We start from the raw sequence: 26435 nt of genomic DNA, 5'->3' as shown, positions 1-26435 counted from the left end.
TGTCAAACTCGATTTCATTGGAGGCTGCATTAGGGTTGTGTTTGACTGGAGGTGTGGGCGTGGCCAGGGTGGGTGTGGCCAGCTTGACATCACTCATGTCAGGGTCCCCTGTGGTGGCCTGAGCACTCTTCCAGCAAAAACAGGCTCCCAAGCTCCGTTTCAGCTGCAATGGCTGCACAGCCCTCCCAAAGTTCCATTTTTAATGGCAGAAGTACTGTGGGCCAGTCCTTTGCTGTTTCCAAGGCGGCCTGTGGACTAGATCTAAGCACCCAGCGGGCTGGGGCTGGCCCCCGGATCTTGAGTTTGACACCTCTGGTATATAGAGGGAGAGGGAGAGGCTAAAGGAGTCAAGTAGAAGTTGTGGAGGAAAATAATGTTAGTGTTTATTTTAGGTAATTGAGATAGAATGAAACAATTGTAGGCTAATATTGGAGGGCTTCTCCTATGGAACAGAAGTCTGCCTTTTTTTTTGTTCTGCTTTCTGTTAGGCTTTATTCTCTCTGATACTATGTCAGGCCCAAAATCAAAGGTTGGCCTGACACAGTTTTGGTAGTGAGAAAAGAACAGGGGAGTAAGAGAGTGAGAGATTTATGCCATGCAGCATACATTCCTTTACGCAGAATCCAAAGTAAACTGAACACAGGAAGGAATTAGAAATCCTTGCATCAGATTTGTCCTCATGATTGCACTTGTGGGTGTGGGGATGGTGTTGTACATACTCTTGATCAGTTGGAGGATGATGAAGATATTGAGGACACAGATTCAGATAGTGTTTATGAATTAGTGGGGGACCCGGGGTTACAGGTAGTAGAACAGGTGGGAGGCCAGACACAGGATGGGGCTATGAGTTCAGGATCTAGTGAGGGAGAATTAGACGCTCGCTGGGTTAATCCTAAATTCAGAAGGATTCAGAAACGTAGAGAGCAAAGGTCTGGAAGACGATATTAAGGAGAGGAATGGGTTAAATATTGTAGTGAGGTATTTGGCACGTCAGGGGGCTAGTGGAGAAGAAGGGTGGAGTTTCAACGTTGCTGAAAAGAAATATGGAGGGGGTTTTCGTCACGCTGAAGTAAGCCAAAGTATTTTGTATTGTATTTAGTCAGTGCTGCTGTTTTTTTATAGCTATGTAGTTAGGAAATAAATCTTGTCTAAGTGAAGCAGGAAAAGGAATGTGAGAAATGCAACTGAGAGAGAGATAACGGACCAAGTGATGTTTGGAAGGTGTTGAAATACAGGAGAGCAGAGAAATAAACGGAGTTGCTTTATTAATGAAATGATGCATTTAATGAGAGTTATTTGTAATTACTAAACTTCTACCAGAAACCAGAACAGATGGGAGATGAGCTTTTGACCTGGATGTAATCTTAAGGGACCTTAAGTTGGAATGAAAGATGCAGAATCCAAATTGGCTTTGTTACTAAATCGGACCCCACGCTAAAAGAAATAAGACATGGAAGTTGATTCATTCTCTCAGATGCTATTTTGGTTCTCTGACATGCTGAGCTATAAATTGCTAGATTGAAATTGTTTATTGTTTAGTTATTTATCATCTTTAGGAACAACTCATCTTTCTCATAGAGGGAGATATACCGTAGTTATATCAGTTATTCTATGATAATGTTTATTGTTGTTACTATATCATTACAATTAGTCTTTTAATATACTGTGAGATACTTTGGGCATAATCTTAATATACCAAACTTTGCCAATAAATAACAAACAGAATTGAGGTGTGTCAAGGTGCAGGACAGTGCACAGTGAAATGCAATCAGATGTTAGATTCAGCAAAGCTTCAGCAAGTTTCACATGTTTGTGTTAAGACTGACACCGGAGAGCCTCAAAGTCAAGTCTTCACTCAACCAGAGAAGTGTACTGGGTAAATGTTGGGTCAATCATTCTCTCTCAACCCAACTTACGTAATAGAGGAGTTGTTATGAGGATAAAATGCAAATGCATTTTGATAGATGGTGGACCAACTTCTCCTTAATGACCATCCATAATCAGTGAAGGTGGATGTGACTGCATCACTTAGCAACAGCAATTCTGGCAATCCTAATTTCCCCTGTATTCTCAAGATATCTCAAGAGTCTACGGAGAGGGGCGGCATACAAATCCAATAAATTATTATTATTATTATTATTATTATTATTATTATTATTATTATTATTATTATTATATAGGCTGATATAATGAACTGTAGGAGGCCAGAGAGGGCTTAAGGGGACCAGCAAAGGCTGCCTATGAGTTGGGAGAGGTTGGGAGATTCTGGGAAAGTTAGCAAAGACTTTATGTGACAGGAGTGACTTACCATCTAGTCGTCTTTCTTGCTATCTTCCCCATTGACTTTGCTTGTGGGAAACTGACAGGGAAGGTTGCATGTGGTGATGTTTTAATGATGTTTTAAGAAACTGTATACCTGAGTGTCCCGATCGCAATCAAGTGACCATAGGGGTGCTGCGATAGCTTGGATACTGGTTATACATTTATTTTTGAAGTGCCGCTGTAACTTTGAACAATGACTAAATGTATGGAAGTAGCCAAGGACTAGCTGTATTTTACTTTGAATGTTTTCCACATAAAAAAATTCAATAATTAAAAAAAATAATGTTCAAGGAAGTTCTGACCCAAATTAGGGGAGGTATCACTTCCCTTGATTTTGAAAATTAGCTTCTGTTGATGTAGCCTAAAAATTTGTTTGCCATTATTGCTGCTGTTAGCTCACATCGAGTTTGCTACCAATTAGTACTTTTTTTTCATAAATACTGTTTTCATAAGTAAATGTGCCAAGCCACATATCCCCAAGCTGTGCCTATTACCATAATTTGAATCCTCTATACTAAGTGAAGAACTTTGCATTTATCTTTTTATTATGTTAGTTTCAATTCATTTTTTCCAACTATCAAGATCATTTTGAATCTTGTTTCTATCGTCTCTAGGATATTAACTCCCACATAGTTTCATGCCATCTAGAAATTTGTCAAGAATTCCATCTTCCACTTCATTACAATTATTAAAATATATTGGACAGTAAAGGGCCCAGGATTGAATCTTGTTAATACAAATGTTAACAAGGCAAGCATTTTTGGGGATATGATTTTTGAATTAGTTATGTATCTATTTAATGATGCTTGCTAGGCTATACTTAGTCAGTATACTAATAAAAAATAATTGGCTATTTATTAAATGGTTTGCTACCATGATACGTTTACAACTCTTACACAATATGACAAGGTAGTTATCTAATGGAAAACTGGGATAAGATTAATCTAACATCTCCTCTATCCATGCTGACTTCTAGTAATTACCACTCGATTTAGCATGATACATTAGCATTTGCTGATTTGATGTAATTTAAAATATAAAATTAATAAATGCTATTATTGGACTGCATCATTCTTATAATATTGAATGAAATCTGTATCCATGTCCAATTTAGCTTTGAAGCCAATAGGATTTTTTTTACCCAAAATAATGCCTATGAAGATAAGACTTTTAAAAACAAGACCAAGATGACTATATATAAACTTGTTCAAAATAAGGGATAAATCTCTCCGTCCCTCCTTCTCTCTCTCTCTCTTTCCCTCCCTCTCTCTTTCTCTCTAAGAGTTGAAAAGGAAGATGTTTATTTACTCTGCGGAGAGGGGCGGCATACAAATCTAATAAGTTATTTATTATTATATATTATTATATATTATTATTACCATTAATTAGTTATACTTTATTATTATTATTATTATTATTATGAATAATAATAATAATAATAATAAAGCATAACTAATTGATGGTAAAGTAGAATTGATGAAAGGATTAAGTTTATTATCTAGTCAACATATCTCTCAAAATGTATACTGTAATTTTAAAATACAAGTTGAAAAACTAGAAAGATAAGAGTATCTAGAAAACATTATCTTTGTTAATAATTTTTAGAAGTTTCATGTTTAAATTTAAACTTGGTTTTATTGTTTTCAACTTAACTTTTAAAAATTATGTTTCAAATACACTGAAGAAATATGAATTATAGAATTATAACATAGACTTCAACTCCCAGAATTCTCTAGCCAGCATTGCTGGCTGGAGAATTCTGGGAGTCAAAGTCCACAAGCCTTAAAGTTGACATAATATATGGGATTTGCACAAATTAGCAACTTGGTTATTTCCAATAATCTAAGAATTTTTGTTCAGCTTTGTGCCCTACAGTTCTTCCTGACAATCTCAGCCTGAAAAAAGGAAACAGGCCTAGCCTGTTCACACTGCCATCAAGTGGATGAAAGCTATCATAACTTTAATTTTTTCACTGCTCAAAGCTTACAAATTACAGTACCGTTACATTAATTTCAGCATCATGAAATTGGAAAGTCCAATTTTCCTTTGCTCTAGGTAAAATAAAATAAAATGTTACACATATCCAGAATAGATCCATGTAAAAGTTAAGCTGATTTCTTCCATTAATTATTCAATATGTAGCTCAACAGCTTTAGTAGCAGTGAATTGTTTCGATTTCATCAGCATTTATTAGACATAATGCAGTAGTTGATGTGAAAAAAATGGTAAATGTCAGGGTTGGAATATATCACTATATTCAGATTATCTGAATGTATCAGATTTTATTCTGAATGGATCACTTTACTCTTTCCTCACTACCTTTTAATTCTGTACCAGTTTACAAATTCTAGCTCATTTATTTATTTTTTATTTAACCTACACATCCCCCCCAGTTACCTCACATAAGAAGATACAATGGAGTCATATATGATAGCAGCTCCCTTTTGACAGAAGTTATTCAAATGAGGTGTTTCATAAAATATGTAAACAAATGGGTGAACCAAATGTTTTCTATTTAGAGTTGAAACAGCGATGTCTGTTGCAAAGCCCTGCAAGATATCCATTGTGTGCATGTACATACAAAGCCCATGTTTCTACCAGACTGCCCATAAAGCAAAGGAGTTGAACGTACACATATATGCAGAGCTGTGAGTGACTTGCAATTTAATGTCCCTGGGGAACAACATCCACACGGAAATAACATTGACCTCCAGCTTGATACTCTTTGGAAAGGCCCTGAAATCATTGGTTTTGTCAGCAGGCCTGCGGTGATATGGAACCCATCCAGTGATTTGTTGTTGCCGGGGGGGGGTGTGTGTGTTTAACTGGGCTTTGTATATGGAGTTCTATTTCTGCGGGCTGCCTGGAGTCACCCTGAGTGAGATGGGCAGCCGCATAAGTTTTCTTAACAAACAAATGTGGGAACAACCCCCTCCCCCTCCTAGAAGAATGAAATATTTTGGGGAATATAAAAAGAGGTAGAACATTATATTTCCCCAAAAGAGAAATGGAGAAAAATCTTAACAAAGGCAGAAAGCAGCCCCAACATCTTCCAGCAGATGGAGATGGGCCAATCTATTCACAAACAAAACACCTTCGGCTCCAGTTGATGGAATTAAGAAGGATAGGACATGACCTTTAGGACATAATAGGATTAACTCACCACCAATCAAATTATAAAAGCACACAAAGCAAACCTGAAAATTACAAAATACAGTAATACCTCGTGTTATGAACCTAATTGGTTCCCGGGGGAGGTTCGTAAGGCGAAAAGTTCTTAAGACGAAACATTGTTTCCCATAGGAAACAATGTAAAGTGAATTAATGCGTGCAACGAACCCCCCCCCCCCCCCGCAAAAAACTGCCGCCGCCTGGCTGTCACCTTTTGAAACAGCCGTGCGCTTCTGAGCGTTCTCCCAATGCCGAACCCGGAAGTTCGGCAAAAGTTCGGGTTCGGGTGGCTGCCGAGAAGCTCCGCCGCCCGGCTGTTACCTTTTGAAACAGCCGGGGAGGGGCTTCTCGGCAGCCTCCCGAACACCGAACCCGGAAGTTTGGGTTTGGCGTTCGGGTTCAGGAGGACGCTGAGAAGCCCCCGGCTGTTTCAAAAAGTGACAGCCAGGTGGCGGGGCTTCTTGGCAGCCTCCCGAACCTGAACTTTTGCTGAACTTCTGGGTTCGGCGTTCGGGAGGCTGCCGAGAAGCCCCGCTGCCCGGCTGTTTCAAAAAGCGACAGCCGGGCGGCGGGGCTTCGCGGTGGCGGCGGGTTCGTAAGACGGAAAATGTTCGTAAGAAAAGGCAAAAAATTTCCAAACCCCGGGTTCGTATCTCGGGTTGTTCGTATGGTGAGGGGTTCGTATCATGAGGTACCACTGTACTGTAAACTGTATAAAAATTCTCTCACTCATCAAGCCAATTTGTCAGCTGTCTCTGAACTGAATGCTGTGCTTGGTTCTGCTCATCAATAAACAGGGTGCTTCTTTCCAAATGGCCTCCATTTTATTTTCACTGCCTTTCTCCCGTTTTGGAACTGGACTGGATTTTCTTCCTACACAAACAAGTTTAAAAAATCAATTTTGTAAAAGTTATTGTATTTTGGCACATCACAATAGTAATGGGGGATTTTAACTACCCTAACATCAACTGGGAGACAAACTCTGCACCAAGTGGAAGATCCAGCAGGTTCCTAACACCCCAGAAGATAGTTTTGTTTCCTAGCAAAGGTAAGGGAGACAAGGAGATTAGACACATTGGACTTAATTCTCACTCAAAGAGATGAAATGATAGAAGGTGTTAAGCTGCAGAAAACTTGGGAGGGAGTGATCATGCAATATTGGAATTCGACATTATGCAAGCACAAACAGTAGAACAAGTCAAACTACAGTCTTGGGCTTTAAGAGAGCTAATTTCAATAAACTTAGAGAGAGCTTGAGACGGATTCCATGCATGAGAATCCTCAAGGGGAAAATATCTCAAGAAGTTTAGGAAATTTTGAAAAGTGAGATTATAAAACCTCAGTGGTTTGCAACCTTTCCTGCTAACTTTACAGAGAAGGTTGCAAATGGCAATTACATAATTATGGGATTCTGCAACTGGATGTAAGTGCAATCTTGTTGCTAAGCACTCAAATTGCAATCACAGGACTGTACGGGTGCTAGGAGAGATGGAACTCCAGGAACCAGTCATAATGACCATTTGTTCCATGCCATTGTAACAAATCTTCGTAATTCAAGGACAACCCGTATTTTATAAGTTGTTGTAAATGATATAGTAGTAAGATGCTACTAATTTATTGACCCTCCCATAAAACAACTCTACAGTGCAATCTTGTGATAAATTATATTCTTATACAGTGATCCCCCGCTCGTTGCGAGGGTTCCGTTCCAGGACCCCCCGCAACGAGCGGGTTTTCACGAAGTAGCGCTGCGGAAGTAAAAACACCATCTGCGCATGTGCAGATGGTGTTTTTAACTTCCGCAGCGCTAGCGAGGAGCCGAAGATTGGGGGCGGCACGGGTGTTTTAAAACGTCGCCGCCGACATGGGGGGCTCGCTAGCACCCCCCCGAACCCCCAACTCGGGTTTGGGGGGGTGCTAGCAAGCCCCCCATGTCGGCGGCAACGTTTTAAAACACCCGCGCGGCTTTCCAATGAGTCCCGAAGACAAACGCGGAAGTTTGACGTTTGTCTTCGGGACTCATTGGAAAGCTCCGATCGTTTTAAAGCAGGCGCGCCGTTCTCCGCTGACTCCTAAAGCGGGGAAGTTCGCCAGGAGTCAGCGGAGAACGGCGCGCCTGCTTTAAAACGATCGGAGCTTTCCAATGAGTCCCGAAGACAAACGTCAAACTTCCGCGTTTGTCTTCGGGACTCATTGGAAAGCCACGCGGGTGTTTTAAAACGTCGCCGCCGACATGGGGGGCTCGCTAGCACCCCCCCGAACCCCCAACCCGGGTTTGGGGGGGTGCTAGCAAGCCTCCCATGTCGGCGGCGACGTTTTAAAACACCCGCGCGGCTTTCCAATGAGTCCCGAAGACAAACGCGGAAGTTTGATGTTTGTCTTCGGGACTCATTGGAAAGCTCCGATCGTTTTAAAGCAGGCGCGCCGTTCTCCGCTGACTCCTGGCGAACTTCCCCGCTTTAGGAGTCAGCGGAGAACGGCGCGCCTGCTTTAAAACGATCGGAGCCGGCCGGCTCCGATCGTTTTAAAACAGGCGCGCCGTTCTCCGTTGACTCCTGGCGAACTTCCCGGGCGAAGGGCGAAGGGCGGGCGAGCGGGTGCTGGGGGGGCTTCGCCCTCCCGCCAGCAAGAGGGGGAAGACCCAGGGAAGCCGCCCAGCAGCTGATCTGCCCGGCGCCATCTACGCATGCGTGCCCATAGAAAAAAAGGGCACGCATGCGCAGATGGTGTTTTGACTTCCGGGTTCAAAAATCGCAAATTACCCTGTTCGCAATGGTCGGGGACGCAATAACCGGGGGATCACTGTATATCTTCACATCTACTGTCAAAATGGTAGCAATGGATTCAGCGACAAGGACATTGGATAGAAGCTGTGGCAAAGCTTTAGAAATTTGGCAAAGCTGCAGGTGTAAAATTACCCCTTTTATTAAATAAGAAATGATAGTTTGCCTTTGCACCATTGAAAGCAATTGGTATTATAAAGATCTAGTTTCCAGGAATATAGAAAAAATAAAAAATGGCCTTTTTTAGACATTTTAGCCTAATCAACAACAAAAGTACAATGTTGTCAGAATACAGTTGCAGTAGAATTTTATGTTCAGACAGAAAATGGGTTAAATAAAAGAGATAGAAGGTTTATGAATACAGTATGTAAGATAAAAACATTAGGAACAAGGATAAAAACTCTATTGAATCTCTCTTCTGGCATTTAGGGTACATCAGAACCACATCTGACTTGAATCTTGGCATTTTGATACAGACAAGTAATTATGTGCAGCAATCTTTTATCAAAAGGAAAGTAATTAAATGTTCTATCACAATTTCTCTCTAGAAATAGAATCAAAAATAAAATTCAAATGAATGAACATGAAATACAAATTTTAATGTGAAACTATCATTTAAAGATTTAAGACAGAGATGTGGAATTAACTTTCTTGTTCAGGTCTCAAAGGCATCAAATTTTCTGCTCAAGTAACTCACAAATCTGAAAGGTTCCCAATTACTGATAGCAGATAAAAGACCTATAATTGAGACAATATTTTTTCCAGCCATTTTATAACTAGGAGTTGCTATCTTCTGGATGAAGTCCAAGAATTTATTTTCTTTATTGTATAAATAATGCTCCCAAAACTGTTGTCCACAAGGACACATTGACTTTTCAGGATCTTTGGCATAAAATGGTCAGACTTGTGTGCTTTCCTAGGTTTGGGAAGAAAAATTGAGGATCTTACATTAGATTGGACTGTAAAATCCCAGGCTACATGTTCATGCATTTTCAGTAATAATGGAAACATATATGTAGGTCCACCAAAAATTCTGAAGAAATAAAAGGCCCAAACATTGCAAAGTGTAGTATAACACATTGAACCAAAAGGATTACCGAATATTTCTCAAGAGGCAAGCAAAACCTACCTCTCCCTTTTGGTAGAGTGGGTAAAGAGTAAAGGGTAAAGTTTGGTAAAGCGACAATTTTGGATGGTTAAAAATGGAATATTGAACCATTCAAACATGAGAACAACCCACAAATTCAATGCAATTTATTTTATTAAGGATGTTAGTTAGTAGTGTAATTGGCTATGTTCTCTCTTTTTAAAAATTTATTAATTTTTCAAATTAAAAATGAATATACAGTACATCGCAATAGTCTTTTACAGATCATAGCCCATTTCATTGTATTTCTTATTTACAAATCTATGTACAATGTATTCTGGTCAAGAAAGTGAGATAGGTATCTAAGTAAGATAGATAGGTAATAAGTATATACATTTATAGATATATAGAGATATCGATAGGCATAGCAGGTAGGAAAAGGACTCAGTATGTAAATAGCTTTCTCTACTTATCCATCTATTTTTGTATTCCCTTAAATATTATCTATACAGTGATCCCTCGAGTATCGCGAGGGTTACGTTCCATGACCCCTCGCGATACTCGATTTTTCGCAATATAGTGGTGCGGAAGTAAAAACACCATCTGCGCATGCGCACCCTTTTTTTCCATGGCCGCGCATGCGCAGATGGTGTTTTTATTTCCGCACCTGGCCCAGGGAAGGTTCCTTCCGCCGCCCAGCAGCTGATCTGCTCGGCAGCGCCGCAAAGGGGAAACCCCGATCTTCGGCTCCTCGCTGCTGCCGTGCCCGCCGCTTGTCCGGCCGCCGCTTGTCCGGCCGCTGCTTGTCCGGCCGCCGCTTGTCCGCCCGCCGAACTTCCGCGTTTGGCTTCAGGACTCAGCTGGGAAGCGGCGCGGCTGTTTTAAAAGGTCGCAGCCGGCCTGGGGAGCTTCCCAGCCCCCCCCGAACCCGGGTTGGGGGTTCGGGGTGGTGGTGGGAAGCCCCCCAGGCTGGCTGCGACCTTTTAAAACAGCCGCGCCGCTTCCCAGCTGACTCCCGAAGCCAAACCCGGAAGTGGTTTTTTCTTTAATTAATATTTTTTTTTAAATCGTGATATAGCGTTTCGCGAAGATCGAGATCGCGAAACTTGAGGGATCACTGTATCAGTATTATGTGTTTATCTGTTTTGTACACTAACATTGTATCATGCTACCTTGTTTCTATCTTCAATCCATTTATACCAACATATGTTGCCAAATTCTTTATCGTTTATTCCCTTAATTTCTATAGTCACTTTGTCCATTTCTACACATTTATAGATTTTATCGATGGTATTATTTTCCGGTAGGGCCTTTTTGTTTTTCCATAATTGGGCATAGGATATTCTGGCTGCAGTTATTATATGCATTAATAGATAACAGGTTTGCTTAGAATATTTTTTCCTCCAAATTCCTAGCAACATACCTTCGGGGGTGAATTCAATTTCCTCCTTTATAATTTCTGATAACCACCTCTGTATTGTGTTCCAAAATCCTCTGGCTTTGAGGCAGGACCACCATAAGTGAAAGAAGGTGCCAGTCTCTTTGTTGCATTTCGATAATTGGCTATACTCTCTGATAACAGTGAAGAAGGATATAGAGGTAATCTCTGAAGATATGATGGATTTGTTCAGAGGTCAGAACTTTGACAATATAGCATCTGTGGCGTTTCTTAGCATAAGTGGAACTCATCCAGCTGCTTTTTATAGCACAGCTATTCTAACTTTTAACAAATTCTTTAGCTTACAGATAATATTCGAGAGATCTCATTGTTGCTGTTATCTTCTTGGCAGCCTAGAAGCTTCTCTGAATGTTCCCATTAATCCTAGTTTCCTACATAATTCCTTTGTTTGCAACTTTTTTGACCTTGGTTATGATTATTCTGCCTATTGAAAATTTCCTCATTCTTTTTTACTCCAAAATGCTTACATTCAATTTTAGTTGTAATTAATGAATATAGATGCCACAGAAATAACGATCAATAAATACATGTTATGTATAGTTACAGAAAAAAAGAATAAACTGTTTAGTAATGTGCATAAAACCAATATGCTTTTTTAAAGCTATGAAAGACATTTAGTGCATTTTCAGTTGGTAATATATTATAGATAATGAGGAATTTTCTTAGTGACGTTATACCAGTAGTAATTGTTTTTTGGCTTCACCATACTCATTTTCAAAGCAGGACATCTGAATGGTATATACCTACTTTCTTTGAGTTATCCAACTACAGAAATAGAACTATTATATATGTCTTACAGAGTAACAGAGTTGGAAGGGATCTTAGAGGTCCTCTAATGTTTGTTTGTTTATTTATTTATTTATTTATTGGATTTGTATGCCGCTCCTCTCCTATATTATTCTGGACAAATGGCTACACACTTTTTTCCTTAAGATCTCCAGTGACGGAGCACCTACAATTTCTGGGCGCAAACCAGTGAAGAGCTACCAAAATTTTTACTACCACACTGTGGGCGTGGCTTATGCAGGACGCCCTGCATTTTCTTTCAACATCTTTCAGTGCAAATTGAGTGGTCTAAGGTGGAGTTCCATTTTCGCTACCCCACTGTGTCGTTGTCCCCCCCCCCCCGTCCAGACAGCAGCCCACCCCTGGGGCAAACTTTCCACTGACTAGACTAGCGATGGTGAAACTATGGCATGGGTGCCGTAGGTGGCAAGCAGAGCCATATTTGCTGGCACATGAGCCGTCGCCCTAGCTCAGTTCTAATGTGCATGTGTGTGCTGGCCAGCTGATTTTTGGCTTGAACAGAGGCTCTGAGGGCGTTTTTGGCTTCCAGAGATCCTCGGGATGTGTGTGGTGATTTTATCCTCCCCTGGCTCCAGGGAAGCCTTTGGAGCCTGGGGAGGGCGAAACACGAGCCTATTGAGCCCACCAGAAGTTGGGAAACAGGCTGTTTCAGAAAGGTGTTTTGCCCCCCCCCATGCATTAAATTATGGGCGTGGGCACTTGCGCATGTGTAATAGCGCATGCTCACGCTCTTTCGGCACCTGAGGAAAAAAAAGATTCACCATCACTGGACTAGACAGTTGTAACTATCAGGAAATTTCTCCTTAGTTCTAGTTTGGCTCTCTCTTTGATAAGTTTCTATCCATTACTTCTTGTCCTGCCCTCAGGTACTTTGGAGAATTGCTATAGTGTCACCTCTAGTCCTTCTCTTCATATGTACTCAAATTCCCACAACTGTTAATCTTATGCTTCAGTATCCAGTCCTCTAATTTGTGTTGCTCTTCCCTGCATTCTTTCTACTAGAATTGCATCTTTTTTGTATCACAGTGACCAGAACTGGATGCAGTATTCCAATGTGGTCTTAATACTATCTGTCTGTTTGTTTGTTTGTTTGTTTGTTTATTTACTTACTTATTGTTTGTTTGTTTGTTTAATTTATTTAATTTATTTATTTATTAGATTTGTATGCCGCCCCTCTCCGAAGACTCGGGGCGGGTCACAGCAGTAATAAAAACAATATAGCAGTGGAACAAATCTAATATTAAAAAGCATATAAAACCCTATCATTATTTAAAAAACCAAACAGCACATTCATACCAAACATAAAACAAAGTATTAAAAAAAGCCTGGGGGGAAAGGTGTCTCAACTCCCCCATGCCTGGTGGTATAAGTGAGTCTTGAGTAGTTTACGAAAGACAGGGAGGGTGGGGGCAGATCTAATCTCTGGGGGGAGTTGGTTCCAGAGGGCTGGGGCCGCCACAGAGAAGGCTCTTCCCCTGGGCCCCATGAAACGACATTGTTTAGTTGACAGGACCCGGAGAAGGCCAACTCTCTGGGACCTTATCAGTCGCTGGGATTTGTGCGGTAGCAGGTGGTTCCAGATGCACTCTGCATTGACTTTTTTGGCACCTGTAGCACACTGCTGGCTCATACTTAAATGACTGTCCATTAGGACTCCTAGATCCATCTCACATTTATTGCTGTTGAGCTACGTGCCACCTATTCTATACCTGGGGATTTGGTTATGTTTGCATGCATATTAGAGGTTCCAAGATTCTAGTGCTCCAGAAGGATAACTATTTCAATTTAAATTCTTCCAGATTATAATACATAACAAATAAATAAATGCTGGTTTTTCATAAAGTAAGCAAAGTGCATTAAAATAAATGAGTGCCATATGAAAAGGCAGCCTTTATTTGTTGCAGCAAAGCATGCATCAAACGAACATATCTCTGAAGAATATACATACTTTTATTTTTTGTTGTTCTTATTTAAATTTATCATGTCTGCCCATTCCACAAGTCTCTGGATGACTAGAATATGTTGAACATAGAAGTTCCAAGCAGCCTCCCTATACAGATTTGTGTAGGTATTTCTGATTTAATTTGCGGTTGGAAAGACAGCCTTAAAAATACAGATTATAAACATTATATTTGGTAGCTTCAGTACTGGCACCCTGTTATGCTTGTATAACAGTGTGTAACGTTTTGTAGGATGTAAGCTCATAACATTGCTCACAGTGCTGTACTCACAGAATGTTCATCCAGTCATTTGTTCTATTTTGTTGTTTTTTCCCCCCTCCTCTGTGCATTTCATAAAATTACCCAGAAGAAAGGCAAATAGGCTCATTAGAAATAATTGCAAATAAACTTCCAGTCTCCTTAGTTAGAAAGGGATAGAGGAAAGATATAGAAATGCTGCCATTGCTTCACTGCTCCAAAATTCAGCAGTCAACTTTTTTTGTGTCATGCTTTACATAAACTAGATGCTGCAAGCCATATGCCCTGCCGTTGCACCCTTCTCTGAAATCTCTGTCTTATTTAATTAGATGGAATGTGTGATGGGCTAGCATCCCATTCCTTGTTGTTATTCCCCTTTGGAGGAATGCTACTGTGCAAAGAGAGAAATTCAGAACAAAGGAGATTTAACTTTATGTTGTCAAGAAGCAAATAATGAATGGACCAGACCAGGATTGCTAAATGGTTTAAAAAGAATGCCTGGCCGGTGCTTCACTCCCCGGCCCGGATTTGCTGCAGGGCCAGGGAGACACGGCCCTTCGGCGTGGCCGCCATCTTGGATAGGACGAGATCTCGTGAGATTTCGCGAGATCTCGGCCAGCTTCTGGAAGATTCAGCCCAGCTGATGACGTCGTCCAGGGGCGAAGCCTGTCAGCCCTATAAAAGGGCTGGACAGGCTTCAGGGCCTCCTTTTCGCCCTGGACGACGAAGTGAACACCCACCCGCCCTCCCTATCTTTCAGTGTGCCACTGTGGGTCACCCTTAGGGTATTTGGTATTTCCTGTGACCGTTTTTTCGCCTATTCCACACTGCGGTGCCAGATATGTGGTTAGGGGGTGCTTCGCCCCCCATTTAGGCTAATTGGCTTACCTCTGGTCATTTGGGTAGGCAGGTTAGGGGCAGAAAACTGGGTGGTGTTTAGCAACTGCGTGTTCTCCGTTGGGCATCTTTGGGGATGATTGACAGGTTCTCTCCAAAGGCTCATGGTGTTAACGACCTGAGCAATTGGGGGGAACCTGTCTTTGGGTCCCGCCCATTTCCTTCCCCTTGTAGGGGTTAGACGGCGGGACCTCCCACATGCAGGGGCGTGGCCCTTCACCTGGATCAGCATGGAGCTACGCCCATAAGTTGCCCCGGAAGTTTTTCTGACGTCATTTTCTGCCCCGGAAGCAATTGTTTGACCCTGCGGGTCCTTGTTTAGGGTTATAGTTAATTTATGCTAATTTATTGGAATAAATTATGCAAATTTAATTAATAAAAATGACCCATTTTAAATCCATCTCTTTGTGTCCGTGTCGTTACTCTGCCTCTGCTGCAATGCTTTTGATCAATGCTGCACGTTACAAGCTGCTGAAACTCTTTTTTTCTTTTATGACACCAGTGTTTTATGTTTAGAAACGCAAGACATTTGTGTTATTCCAAGTATGGTTATCTTTTAAAGGCAGGGAGCATGGGTAATACCATACGTTCTTAGTATAATTTTAGACCCTAGATATGAGCTATGGGTAAAATTTTTGTCGCTTGGAATTAAATTGAACAAATATAAATCTGTGTTTTAAACCAGTGGCTATCTACCTTTGGGTTGGAAAATGAACAAATTAGCTTTTAGAGTTACGTCTATATTGTAAATTCAGGGTTATATCTCTTTGAAAACCTCTGTTTCTCTCCCTCCCTCATAGAGTTTCGTCATCCAGATTTGTAAACTTTATTCATTGATCCAGGAAGCACAGCATGCTGTGTGTGGGATACTTGGAATTCAAACCATTCATATAGTTTCATTTTTGCACTAAAGTACACATAGCATAGATTCAGATAAATAAGGCTAATAATACAAAGTCAGGCTGTATTAATCTAAACTAAAAGAGGATTATGAAGAGTTTTTGAATTCAGAATAAAGTATGTACTGTTCTAAGAAGGAGGGTTTTTTAAAAAAACACCCTCTTAATCTCTTTTTCTAATTTAGAGGTGGGCATTCCGCGCATGTGATACACAGAAGATTCCACCCTCTGCTTCACACATGAAAATGAGACTTATTTGTTAATAACTCATTTTATGACTTTTCTTGCCACAGTTGTTAAGTGAATCACTGCAATTGTTAAGTTGGTAACATGATTGTTAAGTGAAGATGGCTTCCACATTGAGTTTGCTTGTCAGAAGGTCACAAAATATGATCATGACCCTGGATTGCTGCAACCATCATAAATATGAGTCAGTGGCCAGACATCTGCATTTTGATCACGTGACTGTGGGGATGCTACAATGGTCGTAAGTGTGAAAACGGTCATAAGTCATTTTTCTTCCAGTGCTGTTAGAACTTGGAACTGTCACTAAACGAACTGTTGAGGACTTAGCTGTATTGTAAGAGATACATGAAGCCTAATGACAGCTTATTTTAGTGAAATATATAAAACTGTGAGAGGATAGTCCAATAAACAAAACTAATCTTTTACAGGTAATCCTTGACTTGAAACAGTTCATTTAGTGACCATCCAAAGTTACAACAGCAGTGGAAAAAGTGACTTATGACCATTTTTACAGTGCATTCCTGGGGGAGCAATTCTTATGCCTTCATATTCCTCAGATCAATTACAAAATTGTAAAAAGTTTTTTCTTTACAATTTTTTAGGTTGGGTTGTTATTTTTAACAATTCTTACAAAATTGTAAAAAGTGATATGACCATTTTTCACACTTATGAGCTTTGCAGACGTCTGTATGGTCACGTGATCAAATTCAGATGGTGGTTTATGATAGTTTTAATGTTCTGGATCGCATTGTCCCCTTTTGCTACCTCTACAAAGTCAATGGGGAAGCCAGATTCACTTAATAACTATGTTAACTAACTTAATAACTACACTGATTCACTTAACAACTTTTGGTAACCTATGTTAAGAAATGTCATAAAATGGGGCAAAATTCACTTATAAATAGAAACATTGGGCTCAGTTGCGGTTGTAAATTGAGAACTACCTGTACTCAATCAAGTTTCTGTTTGGTTGAAAGCCTTCCCATCCTACTAATTATTTTATCAACTTCTCTGATAAGCTAGGAATGGACAGTTTGTCTTTCCAGGAAAACAATCAGCCTACACTTGCAGCAGGTATATGATTTGGAATTTTAAAAAGACATGGTTCATTCCTAGGGGAGCAAGTCTTATGCCTTCATATTCATCAGATCAATTACAAGCAAAGGAATGTATGCTCTCTTTCTCTCTTCTTCTCTTCCCCTCCCTCCCTCCTTTGCCAAACCCTGCTTGTGCTCCTTTTTTCCTTCTTCAGTGCTTGTGTGATTGAAACTTTCTGCCTTTCCTATCATACATTAACGACGCCCACTTACAAATCCTGGAGAAGCAATAACTTAGAATCACATAAAAAGAAGCTAAGAAAAATTTATGTTCTCAAACTCCAGTGGCATTAGTAGCAGATTTAAAAATAGACCTTGGAAAAATATTCATTACAAGACTTGTTTCAAAAAGACTTTAGAAGTAATTTAGTGGTTATGATTCAAAATCACGAGGAATAAAAGTTGTGCCAGATAATTTTAAAGTAGTACAGCCATGCATCAATATTGGACCTTGATGCAATATATTTCATGGGCACGGACCAAATTTGCCCTTCAGTTTCCGTCACTAGTGTAATGAGATTGGCACACGCATTATAAAAATCCCTGTGGTGCCTGGAGCTCTCGCATTCAACACGCCGTCTTCAATAACAGAGTCATAGTTCTTCCAATCAGTCCATTCATAGATTTAAAAAGGGTATTTTATATTTGTCTATGGAGATTCTCAGTCATCTGGGTTGTAGAAGCAGAAGAAGCTTCTTGGATGAGAAGTAAAACATCTGCAAAGAAAAACCAGAAAGTCCATTTACATCTTATATTTGTTGATCAGCTTTCTCTTCTTGTCTTTAACAGTTGTATGGTCTCCTTTCATATTATTGTAAAACATTTCAAAATGCTTTGGGGGAAACCTATGTGCAAACCAATATTGTAAACTGCTTGCAGATTTTTATACCTAAGGCATTCCAGAGAATTACTGTGAGTTTCTTAAACATATTTATTCAAACCTGGCATTCTTGCAAAATCACTCTTTAGGTGATTCTGCCTTAATATTATGATCTCTGTGTCTTAAGGATATTCTCCTGAATATCCTCCTGTACCTTAAAATCTGTGGCTGGAGAGATTGAGTTAAGATAGAGATGTGAATGAACAACACAAGCTAGCATAACATGGTAGCCAAGATAATATGAGTCAAGATTTCTGATGAAATAGGCATTTAAAAAAAAAAGATTAATATGTTGCTCCTGATCTAGGACTAGTGGACTTGAGTTTAAAACTCAAAACTGCAGGTTAAACAGTTATCTTGGTGGCTTGCGACTCAAAACGTGTTTATCTCCCTAGAGAAATATATTTGTTGTATGCTGATTTGATCAGAGTTCTTGATTATGAACGTTGCCAGTAACACCCAGCATAGATGCCATAGAGTAATTCAATTTGGTTGAATGTTCACATCTAACCACATTGCAATTGATTTCCAGGCCCTGGATTCTAGTTTCAGGTGATTAGTGGTAGTGTATTACTGTATTTTTTTTTTAAGGAAGAATATTATATAACAGAACGGGCATGAAGATGCAAGTTTGGACAAATATAAATTAATTATAGAGATAACATGTTTATATAGGAAAATTAGTTTTCTGCTACCATTCTTCTGAACTGCAGAAAAGATGATTGCTGAATGTATAAAAAAGAAAGGCAGTTTGCTCTTTCGAGTTTATTCTGCTTCCAGGCTTAGATTTAACAAATATTTGAAAGGGAGGGGACATTACATTCTTTGAGTGTAGTATTGTTTACTGATAAGTTTAAGGATAGATGAGTCCTCATAGAGGGGTAACATATCAATCAATCAATCAATCAATCAAATAAATGAATAATCCCCCCCTCATTAGAAATATTCCTAAATCCCCCCAAAATTAAATAGAAGAGGATGCAACAACAGCCCCTAGCAATATATATAAGGCCTGGGTTGTCCCTGGTAGAAAATAGAAAATTCTTAGGAAAGGCTGAATTCTTTCAGCCTGTGATATATATTTTACGGTATGTGAATCTTTTATAAAACTAGGAATGTCTATTCAAAACTCTTGGTCACTATCAATATGTTTGTATAGTCTCTAAAATGGTACATTAAGTAGTAGTCACATGCTACTAATCTTTGTAGATAAATCAAACTCTCAATGAACATATTCTTCAATATGTAAATACATTTTTGTATCCCCAGAATTTCTATGCTATGCTTAGAGCTATGCTTCTAAGATTGCCATATTTTCTTCTGAACTTTATACTAATTCTTTACTGAATTATTTTTAGGAAATCATATAAAGAAAACTAATTGAAATTACCTAACAAACATTTACAACATCTATTGTAAATTATTTTCAGCAAACACTTATGGGCATAAATGAAATAGTATACAATATTTTAAAACGAGAAGCCTGTTTGTGCTTAGATTCTTGATATTAATGTATAGTAACTTCAGTTCAAACCATTGAAAATATTTGATTAAAAATTGAGCTGCTGGTCTGGTAGCTTTAAACTTTGATTTAAATAAATCTATCCCATTAGTAGTTGATGTGTAGAGTTCTAGTTAGATGTCATTGAATACTAACTTTATGTGAGCTGAAGTAAATGAATTTGTAATGACAATTTGAGATCTTGAGTTAAATACTTTTTGTTGCATTTACTAAAATATTCCAATTACTATAATCGATGCAGTACAGAAATCTGTCATTGTGTTTGTCTCTCTCTCACGTTTTAGACATCATCACATAAATTTGGCAATTAAACGTAAAAAAACTGAATCATAGAAAGAAGTGGGAAAAAGTAACATAAAAATATTGTTTATAATTCTTTCCCTTTGGGAAAAATATTTGTAAAATATTTGGGGTCAACTAATATAAAAACATGTATCATTTTCATTTTTAACCCCTTCATTTACTTTCCCAATCATGTTCTAAAATAAAAATGATAAAAATGAAAAATGTCAAGTATTCAACTACAGTTTGGAAGTTTTTGTTCTGGAAATTTACATTCCAGATTAAATGATGTAGAATAGAGACACTGATATTACGTCTTTCCCTCCCATTTTATTTGGAAATGATTCTAAGTAATTTGCATGCAATATTTATATAAATAAAAATAAAAGATACAAATTTCAGATGAAGAACAATTTTTTAGGGTTTTTTGAGCATTATAAGTGAAGGATAGCAAATAACTTATAAATGAAGGATAGCAATAATAACACAATAGAGGGTATTTTTTCATCAGTCACAAAATTTGAAGTCATCCTTTTCATGGGAAAGAAGAGTCAAATCTCCTTCAAGTCAAGCTTAATTAGTATTTGCTAGAGGTCTCCTGTCCAAGCATTAAGTAGACTCAGTACTGCTTAGTTTCTGAGTCCAGATAAAGGTGGCCAAGTATTTTATTTATTTATTATTTATTGATTTTTAATAGGGGCAATTGGAACCTTGTTTAAACCAAGTTAATGGCCTTTTAGGCTTCATCTACATGAGTAGGAGTTCACTTTTTGAATAGTAAGAATTATATGTCACTGGGCGGTGGGGACATCAGGATTTTAGAGATGCTTAGGTGGGGCATGGGCAAAAAAAGATTGGGAACCACTGTTCTAGGTGCTTCTGTATAATCTACAAAACATCTCAGGGAGCTTTGAAAAAATACCTAGTCATATTTAAATTTGATTTTAAGTATTATTCCTTTTCTTTAGAATAGAACGTCTTGGTTTTTTGGCTGAACAAGTCCTATTTTGCTTTGATTTGCTGATGTTTATTAAACAAAAATTCCACTCTGATCTGGTTTGTGCTCAGAATGAGGTTTTCTTTTAATTTTTTAAAAACTCATTATGTAAGAAAGCTGGCCAAGGGGCCTTTTCTTGGCTCAATTATTATCTGAGTTGCTTTGGAGCACAGTAGCCCAATATCTTATTTAAAGAAGGTATATTGGTCACATAGCCAGATATTTAGACTGGATTCAGCCTTTTTTGAGTCTTTCCCATTGACCTGGTAGTTCAGGCAGATGTTGTTTTATAATAAATGTATTGTTGTAGATTATACGCTGTTTCAAAATAAAACTGCCTTTTGCAACTGAATGATGGTGATTTTGTCAATGCTAATGATGTTCAAGTGGTGCTCAAAATGTTTTAAGGCTGCATCCAATGGGTACTTTTTTGCCTATTTGCAACAATCAGCCTATTTGCAGATCTTTTTTGTGTGTGATTTGCTCTAGGTTTCCCCCCCCCCTTTTATTCTGCTATATCCAAGTATTGCAAAGTTCATTGTCCAAAGATTTTTGTGTTTTTTTTATCAACAATAGTTAAAGTTGGGATGTTATATGTCAAGTGGTCACTGTTTGAATTCTAAAGTCATTAGCTTGTTTATTTTGCAATTCCACCAATTGTTGCTTGTAGGCATATGGTATTTCTTGCTTGTAGAAAAGTAGTATTTATTCTAATGTGTCACTGTTGCTACAGTGATGCTATTATCTGCAATTAGTATGTGCAATCTTCTTCAGTGGCTAGATCAGTGATGGTGAACCTTTTTTTCCTCAGGTGCCAAAAGAGCGTGGGGGCGTGTTATCGTGCATGCGTGAGTGCCCACACCCATAATTCAATGCCTGGGGAGGGCAAAAACAGTTTCCGCTCCACCCTGGAGGCCCTCTGGAGGCCAGAAACAGCCTGTTTCCCAACTTCTCTTGGGCCCAGTACGTGTTTCACTCTCCCCATGCTCCAAATGCTTCCTTGGAACCAGGGGAGGGTAAAAACACCCTCCCCCATCCCCCCAGAGGCTCTCTGGAAGCCAAAAATGCCCTCTCAGAGTCTCTGTGTGAGCCAAAAATCCGCTGGCTGGCACACATGTGCATGTTGGAGCTGAGCTAGGGCAATGGCTCGCGTGCCAGCAGATATGACTCGGTGTGGCACCTTTGGCACCTGTGCCATAGGTTCACCATCACTGGGCTTGATATTCCACTATTTCATCAGTCTCTCTACAGAAAGGATTTGCTGATGCTGCCCTCTCTGTTCTGGCTTTGTAAAGCTTAAACTTCGCAGCCAGAATTAGCCCTTCTGTCTTTTTCTTCAAATTTCCTGCTGTTAGTCATTGTCAGGTCTTGTTATTTTCTTTGCCTACTAGATTCCCCCCCCCCACACACACATTTTAATGTACTAACCATGTAATATTTTGCCTTTCCACGCCCTTCCATTTGGTCTTTCTTATAAGCCAGTTTGATCTCTTTGGTATGCACCAAGTCTGCCTGTGTATTAGTTTCAGTGCATCATTGTCCTTCAGATTTTATTCCAATGCCCTTTTTTCTTCATCATCTGTTTAGTGTACTTACAAAATTGCATTCTCACTTATTCTTGGGACCATATTTTTCAGAGTATAAGACGCACCCTTTCCCCCCTTAAAGAGGCTGAGAATTTGGGTGCGTCTAATACTCCAAATGTAGCTTTTTCAAAGCCTTTTTCCCCAGCCTTAATGAGGTGTTAACAATCTTCTAAAAGCTCTTTACTGGCTTGCAGGCTTTTTCATTGCTACTCACTCCAAATAAGGTTTTTTTCCCCAGCCCTAAGACTTTGCAAGGTTTTTCCATTGTTACTCCCTCCAAAGAAGGTTTTTAAAGCCCTAATCAGAGGAGAAAATAATGTGCTGAAGCTGACCAGACTAAGGACAGTAGCATGCCTGGTAGCCATATTTCCCCCCTATTTTCCTCCCAAAAAACTAAGGTGCGTCTTATACTCCGAAAAATGCATTAAGTAGATTCTGTCAGTGTCATTGGATGAAGGGCATGGTTCATTGTGACTATTTTTCTGGACTTCCTATCCAGAGCTGCTAATTCAGTTTGAGTCCAGTCCACTGTGCCAGCTGCATATATAATTTCTGAAATTGCCCAAATGTTAATTGCCTTGATGGAGATTGGACTTTAAGATCTTTTTTTCTCTAATGACATATTCAGTATTAACTTTTTTCTTGACTTCAGTGTCCCTGATGTTGTCAACTTGAAGGATTTGTTTAATTTTATTTTTTTAATTAAATTTGTGTATTGATATTTATTGATCAGGTGATCTTTGATTTCTTTATTCGTCAGCTGCTTCTCCCCCCCCCCATCTGTTCTAGCTCTTTTGATTCATCTTAGAAAGCTGATCTTATTTTCTATCCTGATTTTCTAATTTGGTGATGCACTGTTTGACTTTTTACTTTGTTTGTTGATTTTGCATCCAAGATCTTCAGTTATAACTGCAACACTACTCTATATCCATTGGTTTGTCTTTTGCAGTAAATTGATAATATTGGAATCTTGTAATAGTACTATATTTGGGGTTTTCTTTCTTTGTAACCAGTTTCAGTTTGCAGGTAACCGCATTCCATTAATTTTATGGTATTCTAGAAGCTCAGTTAACATTTAAGTTCCCTTATTTTGTTTCAATTAGAGAACTTTGTTCTTTCTGAGAAGGTAAAAGAGAGGATGCCTGGTCTGGCCATGAGAACAGTTTACTAGTGATGCTGGTTTCCTCTACTACCAATTCCCTCTTAGTTGTCTTTACTGTTTAAAGCAGTGATTTTCAACCTTTTTTGAGCCGCGGCACATTTTTTACATTTACAAAATTCTGGGGCACACCACCAACCAAAATGACACAAATCTAATAAATAAATAAATAAATAAATAAATAAATACATACATACATACATACATACATACATACATACATACATACATAAATAACCCCCTCATACATACAATCCCATGTAACATCCCCTTATAAATACCTGTACAGTCAATCATCAATCATCCCTCCTGAAATTTATACCACTGTCTCATTTCTGGGTACTTCTCGTGTCTTTCCCCCTTTTCTCTCTCATGTTTCTCATTTCTCTCTCTTCCTCCCTTTTTCCCTCATTCCTTCTCTCCCTCCCTTTCTCTCTCTTTCCTTTCTCTCATTCCCGTTCTCTCTATCCTTTCTATCTCTCACTTGTTCTTTCTATCCCTCCCTTTCTGTCTCTTTCCTTTCTCTCATTCCCTCTTTGTCTCCTGGGGCTGACTGCGCCTGCCCTCCACCCCCCACCGCGGAGGGAAAGCATTTGGCATCGGCACCGCCAACCCCCCTCAGCAAAAGCCTCAGCGACGGAGCCGAAAGGAAAACGGCGCGATCCGTCACTTAGGCTTTTGCTGCTCCTGGAGGGGGGGAGGATTTTCTCCTCCCCACCCCCCCGGCAGCCAAACGTCGCTGAGGCTTTGGGCATCGGCGCCTTCCCCTCCACGAGCAGCAAAAGCCTCAGCGACGGAGCCGAAAGGCAAACGGCGTGCCCCGTCGCTGAGGCTCTTGCTGCTCGTAGAGGGGTGGCGCTGATGCTCTCTCTCGCCGCCCCCATCTCCCCGCGACCGCCTGGGGCCGCTGCAGCCGGCACGCTCCCGCTCCCACCGCCAGTGCCCTCCCGCCGGGCCCAAAGGACACTTGCCGCCGACGCCAGGAAACTCCAGCTGGGCGGGGCGCTGCCGGTGCCTCCGAGCTCCCACTCGCTCTCCTTTTTCCTGCCTTCCTTCTTTGGGGCCCAGCAGGAGAGCGCCAGAAACCGCGGCAACGGGCAGGAACCGGGGGACAGCTGCGAGTGGGAGCTCGGAGGCACCGGCAGCGCCCCGCCCAGCTGGAGCTTCCCTAGGAGCTTGGCGGCACACCTGACTGTGTCTCGCGGCACACTAGTGTGCTGCGGCACACCGGTTGGGAAACGCTGGTTTAAAGTACTTTTTGCAAAGCTTCAGTTTCTTTTTCCTGGGAAGACCATTATGTACTTCCAGTTCTACTTCTGTGAATACTTTATTTCATATAATAAATTGATGTTGATCAGTTCTGTTACTCCAAAATCTGAATGTTGTTCTTTCGAGAACTGGTGCATTCCCTTTAGTGGGTGGAGATAGCATCCAGGAATGGGCATGCACACAAGAGAAAGAGAGAGAGAGAGCAGTAGCTGGACAGCAGAGCCCTTGGAGTGTGGCTGCCTTCAGAGGAATTCCAAAATGGCAGACACCATTTCTGAGCTCTCAGCACCCAAGGTGGAGAAATAAATATACCCCAAGGAAGAAATAGTACCTGTATTTCTTCCTCCTCTGAGGTGAGGTGGCAGAGAGAGATATATATATATGATAAACACACACACACACACACACACACAGCTTAGATAGATAGATAGATAGATAGATAGATAGATAGATAGATAGATAGATAGATATGATAGATAGATAGATAGATAGATAGATAGATAGATAGATAGATAGATAGATAGATAGATAGATAGATAGATAGATAGATGAGAGAGAGAGAGGGAGAGATTGGCTAAAGTCACCCAGCCATTTTTTAAAAATGTCTAAGGTAGGATAGAGCTCAATGCTTCCTGGTTTCTAGGCCAACACCTCAACCATTACACAAACTGGTTTTCTTGGCAGTTTTTTTTCCTTCCCTATTTTGTAGGATCTGGGAGGTTGCCACGTTTCTGAATCTAGCCTATGATTTTACATTTTTGTAGAAAGATTGTTATCATAACAGTCTTCTCCTGGGGAATCATTGTCATAATTAAGAAACATCTGAGGAGTTGAATTGCAGCCTACAAAATTGGGGACAAAAAGAGCTGGGCCTGATTCTTCATCTGGTGATATGGGGCAGGGGTGGCGGTTGTGTCTTCTTATCCAGGAACTCTAATTTTCACTTTGCAGGGAACTGTATAAGTAGGTTTGATGTCAGACTAGCTGATATTTTGATATATCTTTTATGAAAACGAGATTACTGATACACATGTAATTTCACAAAGAACATTTGATGACCTTGTCTTTCTCTATGCACTAGGTAATGGAAATGTACCTTCCCTTCTGTGGTATTGCCATATCCAATGCTCAATTGTTTGCTGCTTCCAGGAAGGAGTACGATAGAAGCAGAGTAAGTCAGAATAAAAAGAATAACTATCATTAATATTATTTTATCTGTTTTACCATGTGAGAAAAGAAAGTGATGATTTGCATAACTATTTGCACAGTTACAGTATTCTATAGTTTCAGCAAAATGAACATATTTGGTATTATTCCTAATTTGTATTTATATTTTAATACTGCCATATATATGTTTATCCAGTGAAGCTGTTTGTGCAGTTCTTTAAATTCATTTGGGAAAAGCTTGCTTTGAAACATACAAGAGCACAAACGTAGCACTCTGTTCAGCTTATTAAAGCAACCACATTATTTTTCAAGACTGTGGTTGCCGCAGAGAGATTTCTCCTATAGCTGCATGATCCTGAAAATAGACCTGGCTGCATCAGTAATGAATTAGCATCTTTGTACACATTTCCCTTGGAATAAGCTATCCTGAATTGTGGAATTTGCTTGTTTATGAAGAAGTATATAGAATGTTGTTTCCTATTTTCTCATTCTTCTTCTTACACCCAAATGATATATCTTACTAATATTTTAATTGCTAGTATTTAAAGAAATTCATTTCTACTTATACTGTGCCAACACTTTTAAACTAAATAACAAACAATAACAT

General features: G+C 39.7%; 1 protein-coding gene across 1 annotated transcript in view; it reads left to right on the top strand.

The window, feature by feature from the left end:
* The window catches only part of PDE11A (phosphodiesterase 11A), a 188673-nt gene that overhangs the window by 55034 nt on the left and 107204 nt on the right, over positions 1-26435 (top strand). Inside the window, exon 3 of the mRNA XM_070737453.1 lies at positions 25743-25832. Within this exon, the coding sequence (XP_070593554.1) occupies positions 25743-25832 (90 nt within the window). The remainder of the gene's footprint in view (positions 1-25742; positions 25833-26435) is intronic.

The sequence above is a fragment of the Erythrolamprus reginae genome, chromosome 1, assembly GCF_031021105.1.
Source record: "Erythrolamprus reginae isolate rEryReg1 chromosome 1, rEryReg1.hap1, whole genome shotgun sequence".
NCBI classification, from domain to species: domain Eukaryota; kingdom Metazoa; phylum Chordata; class Lepidosauria; order Squamata; family Dipsadidae; genus Erythrolamprus; species Erythrolamprus reginae.
This window is presented reverse-complemented; position numbering and strand designations above follow the sequence as displayed.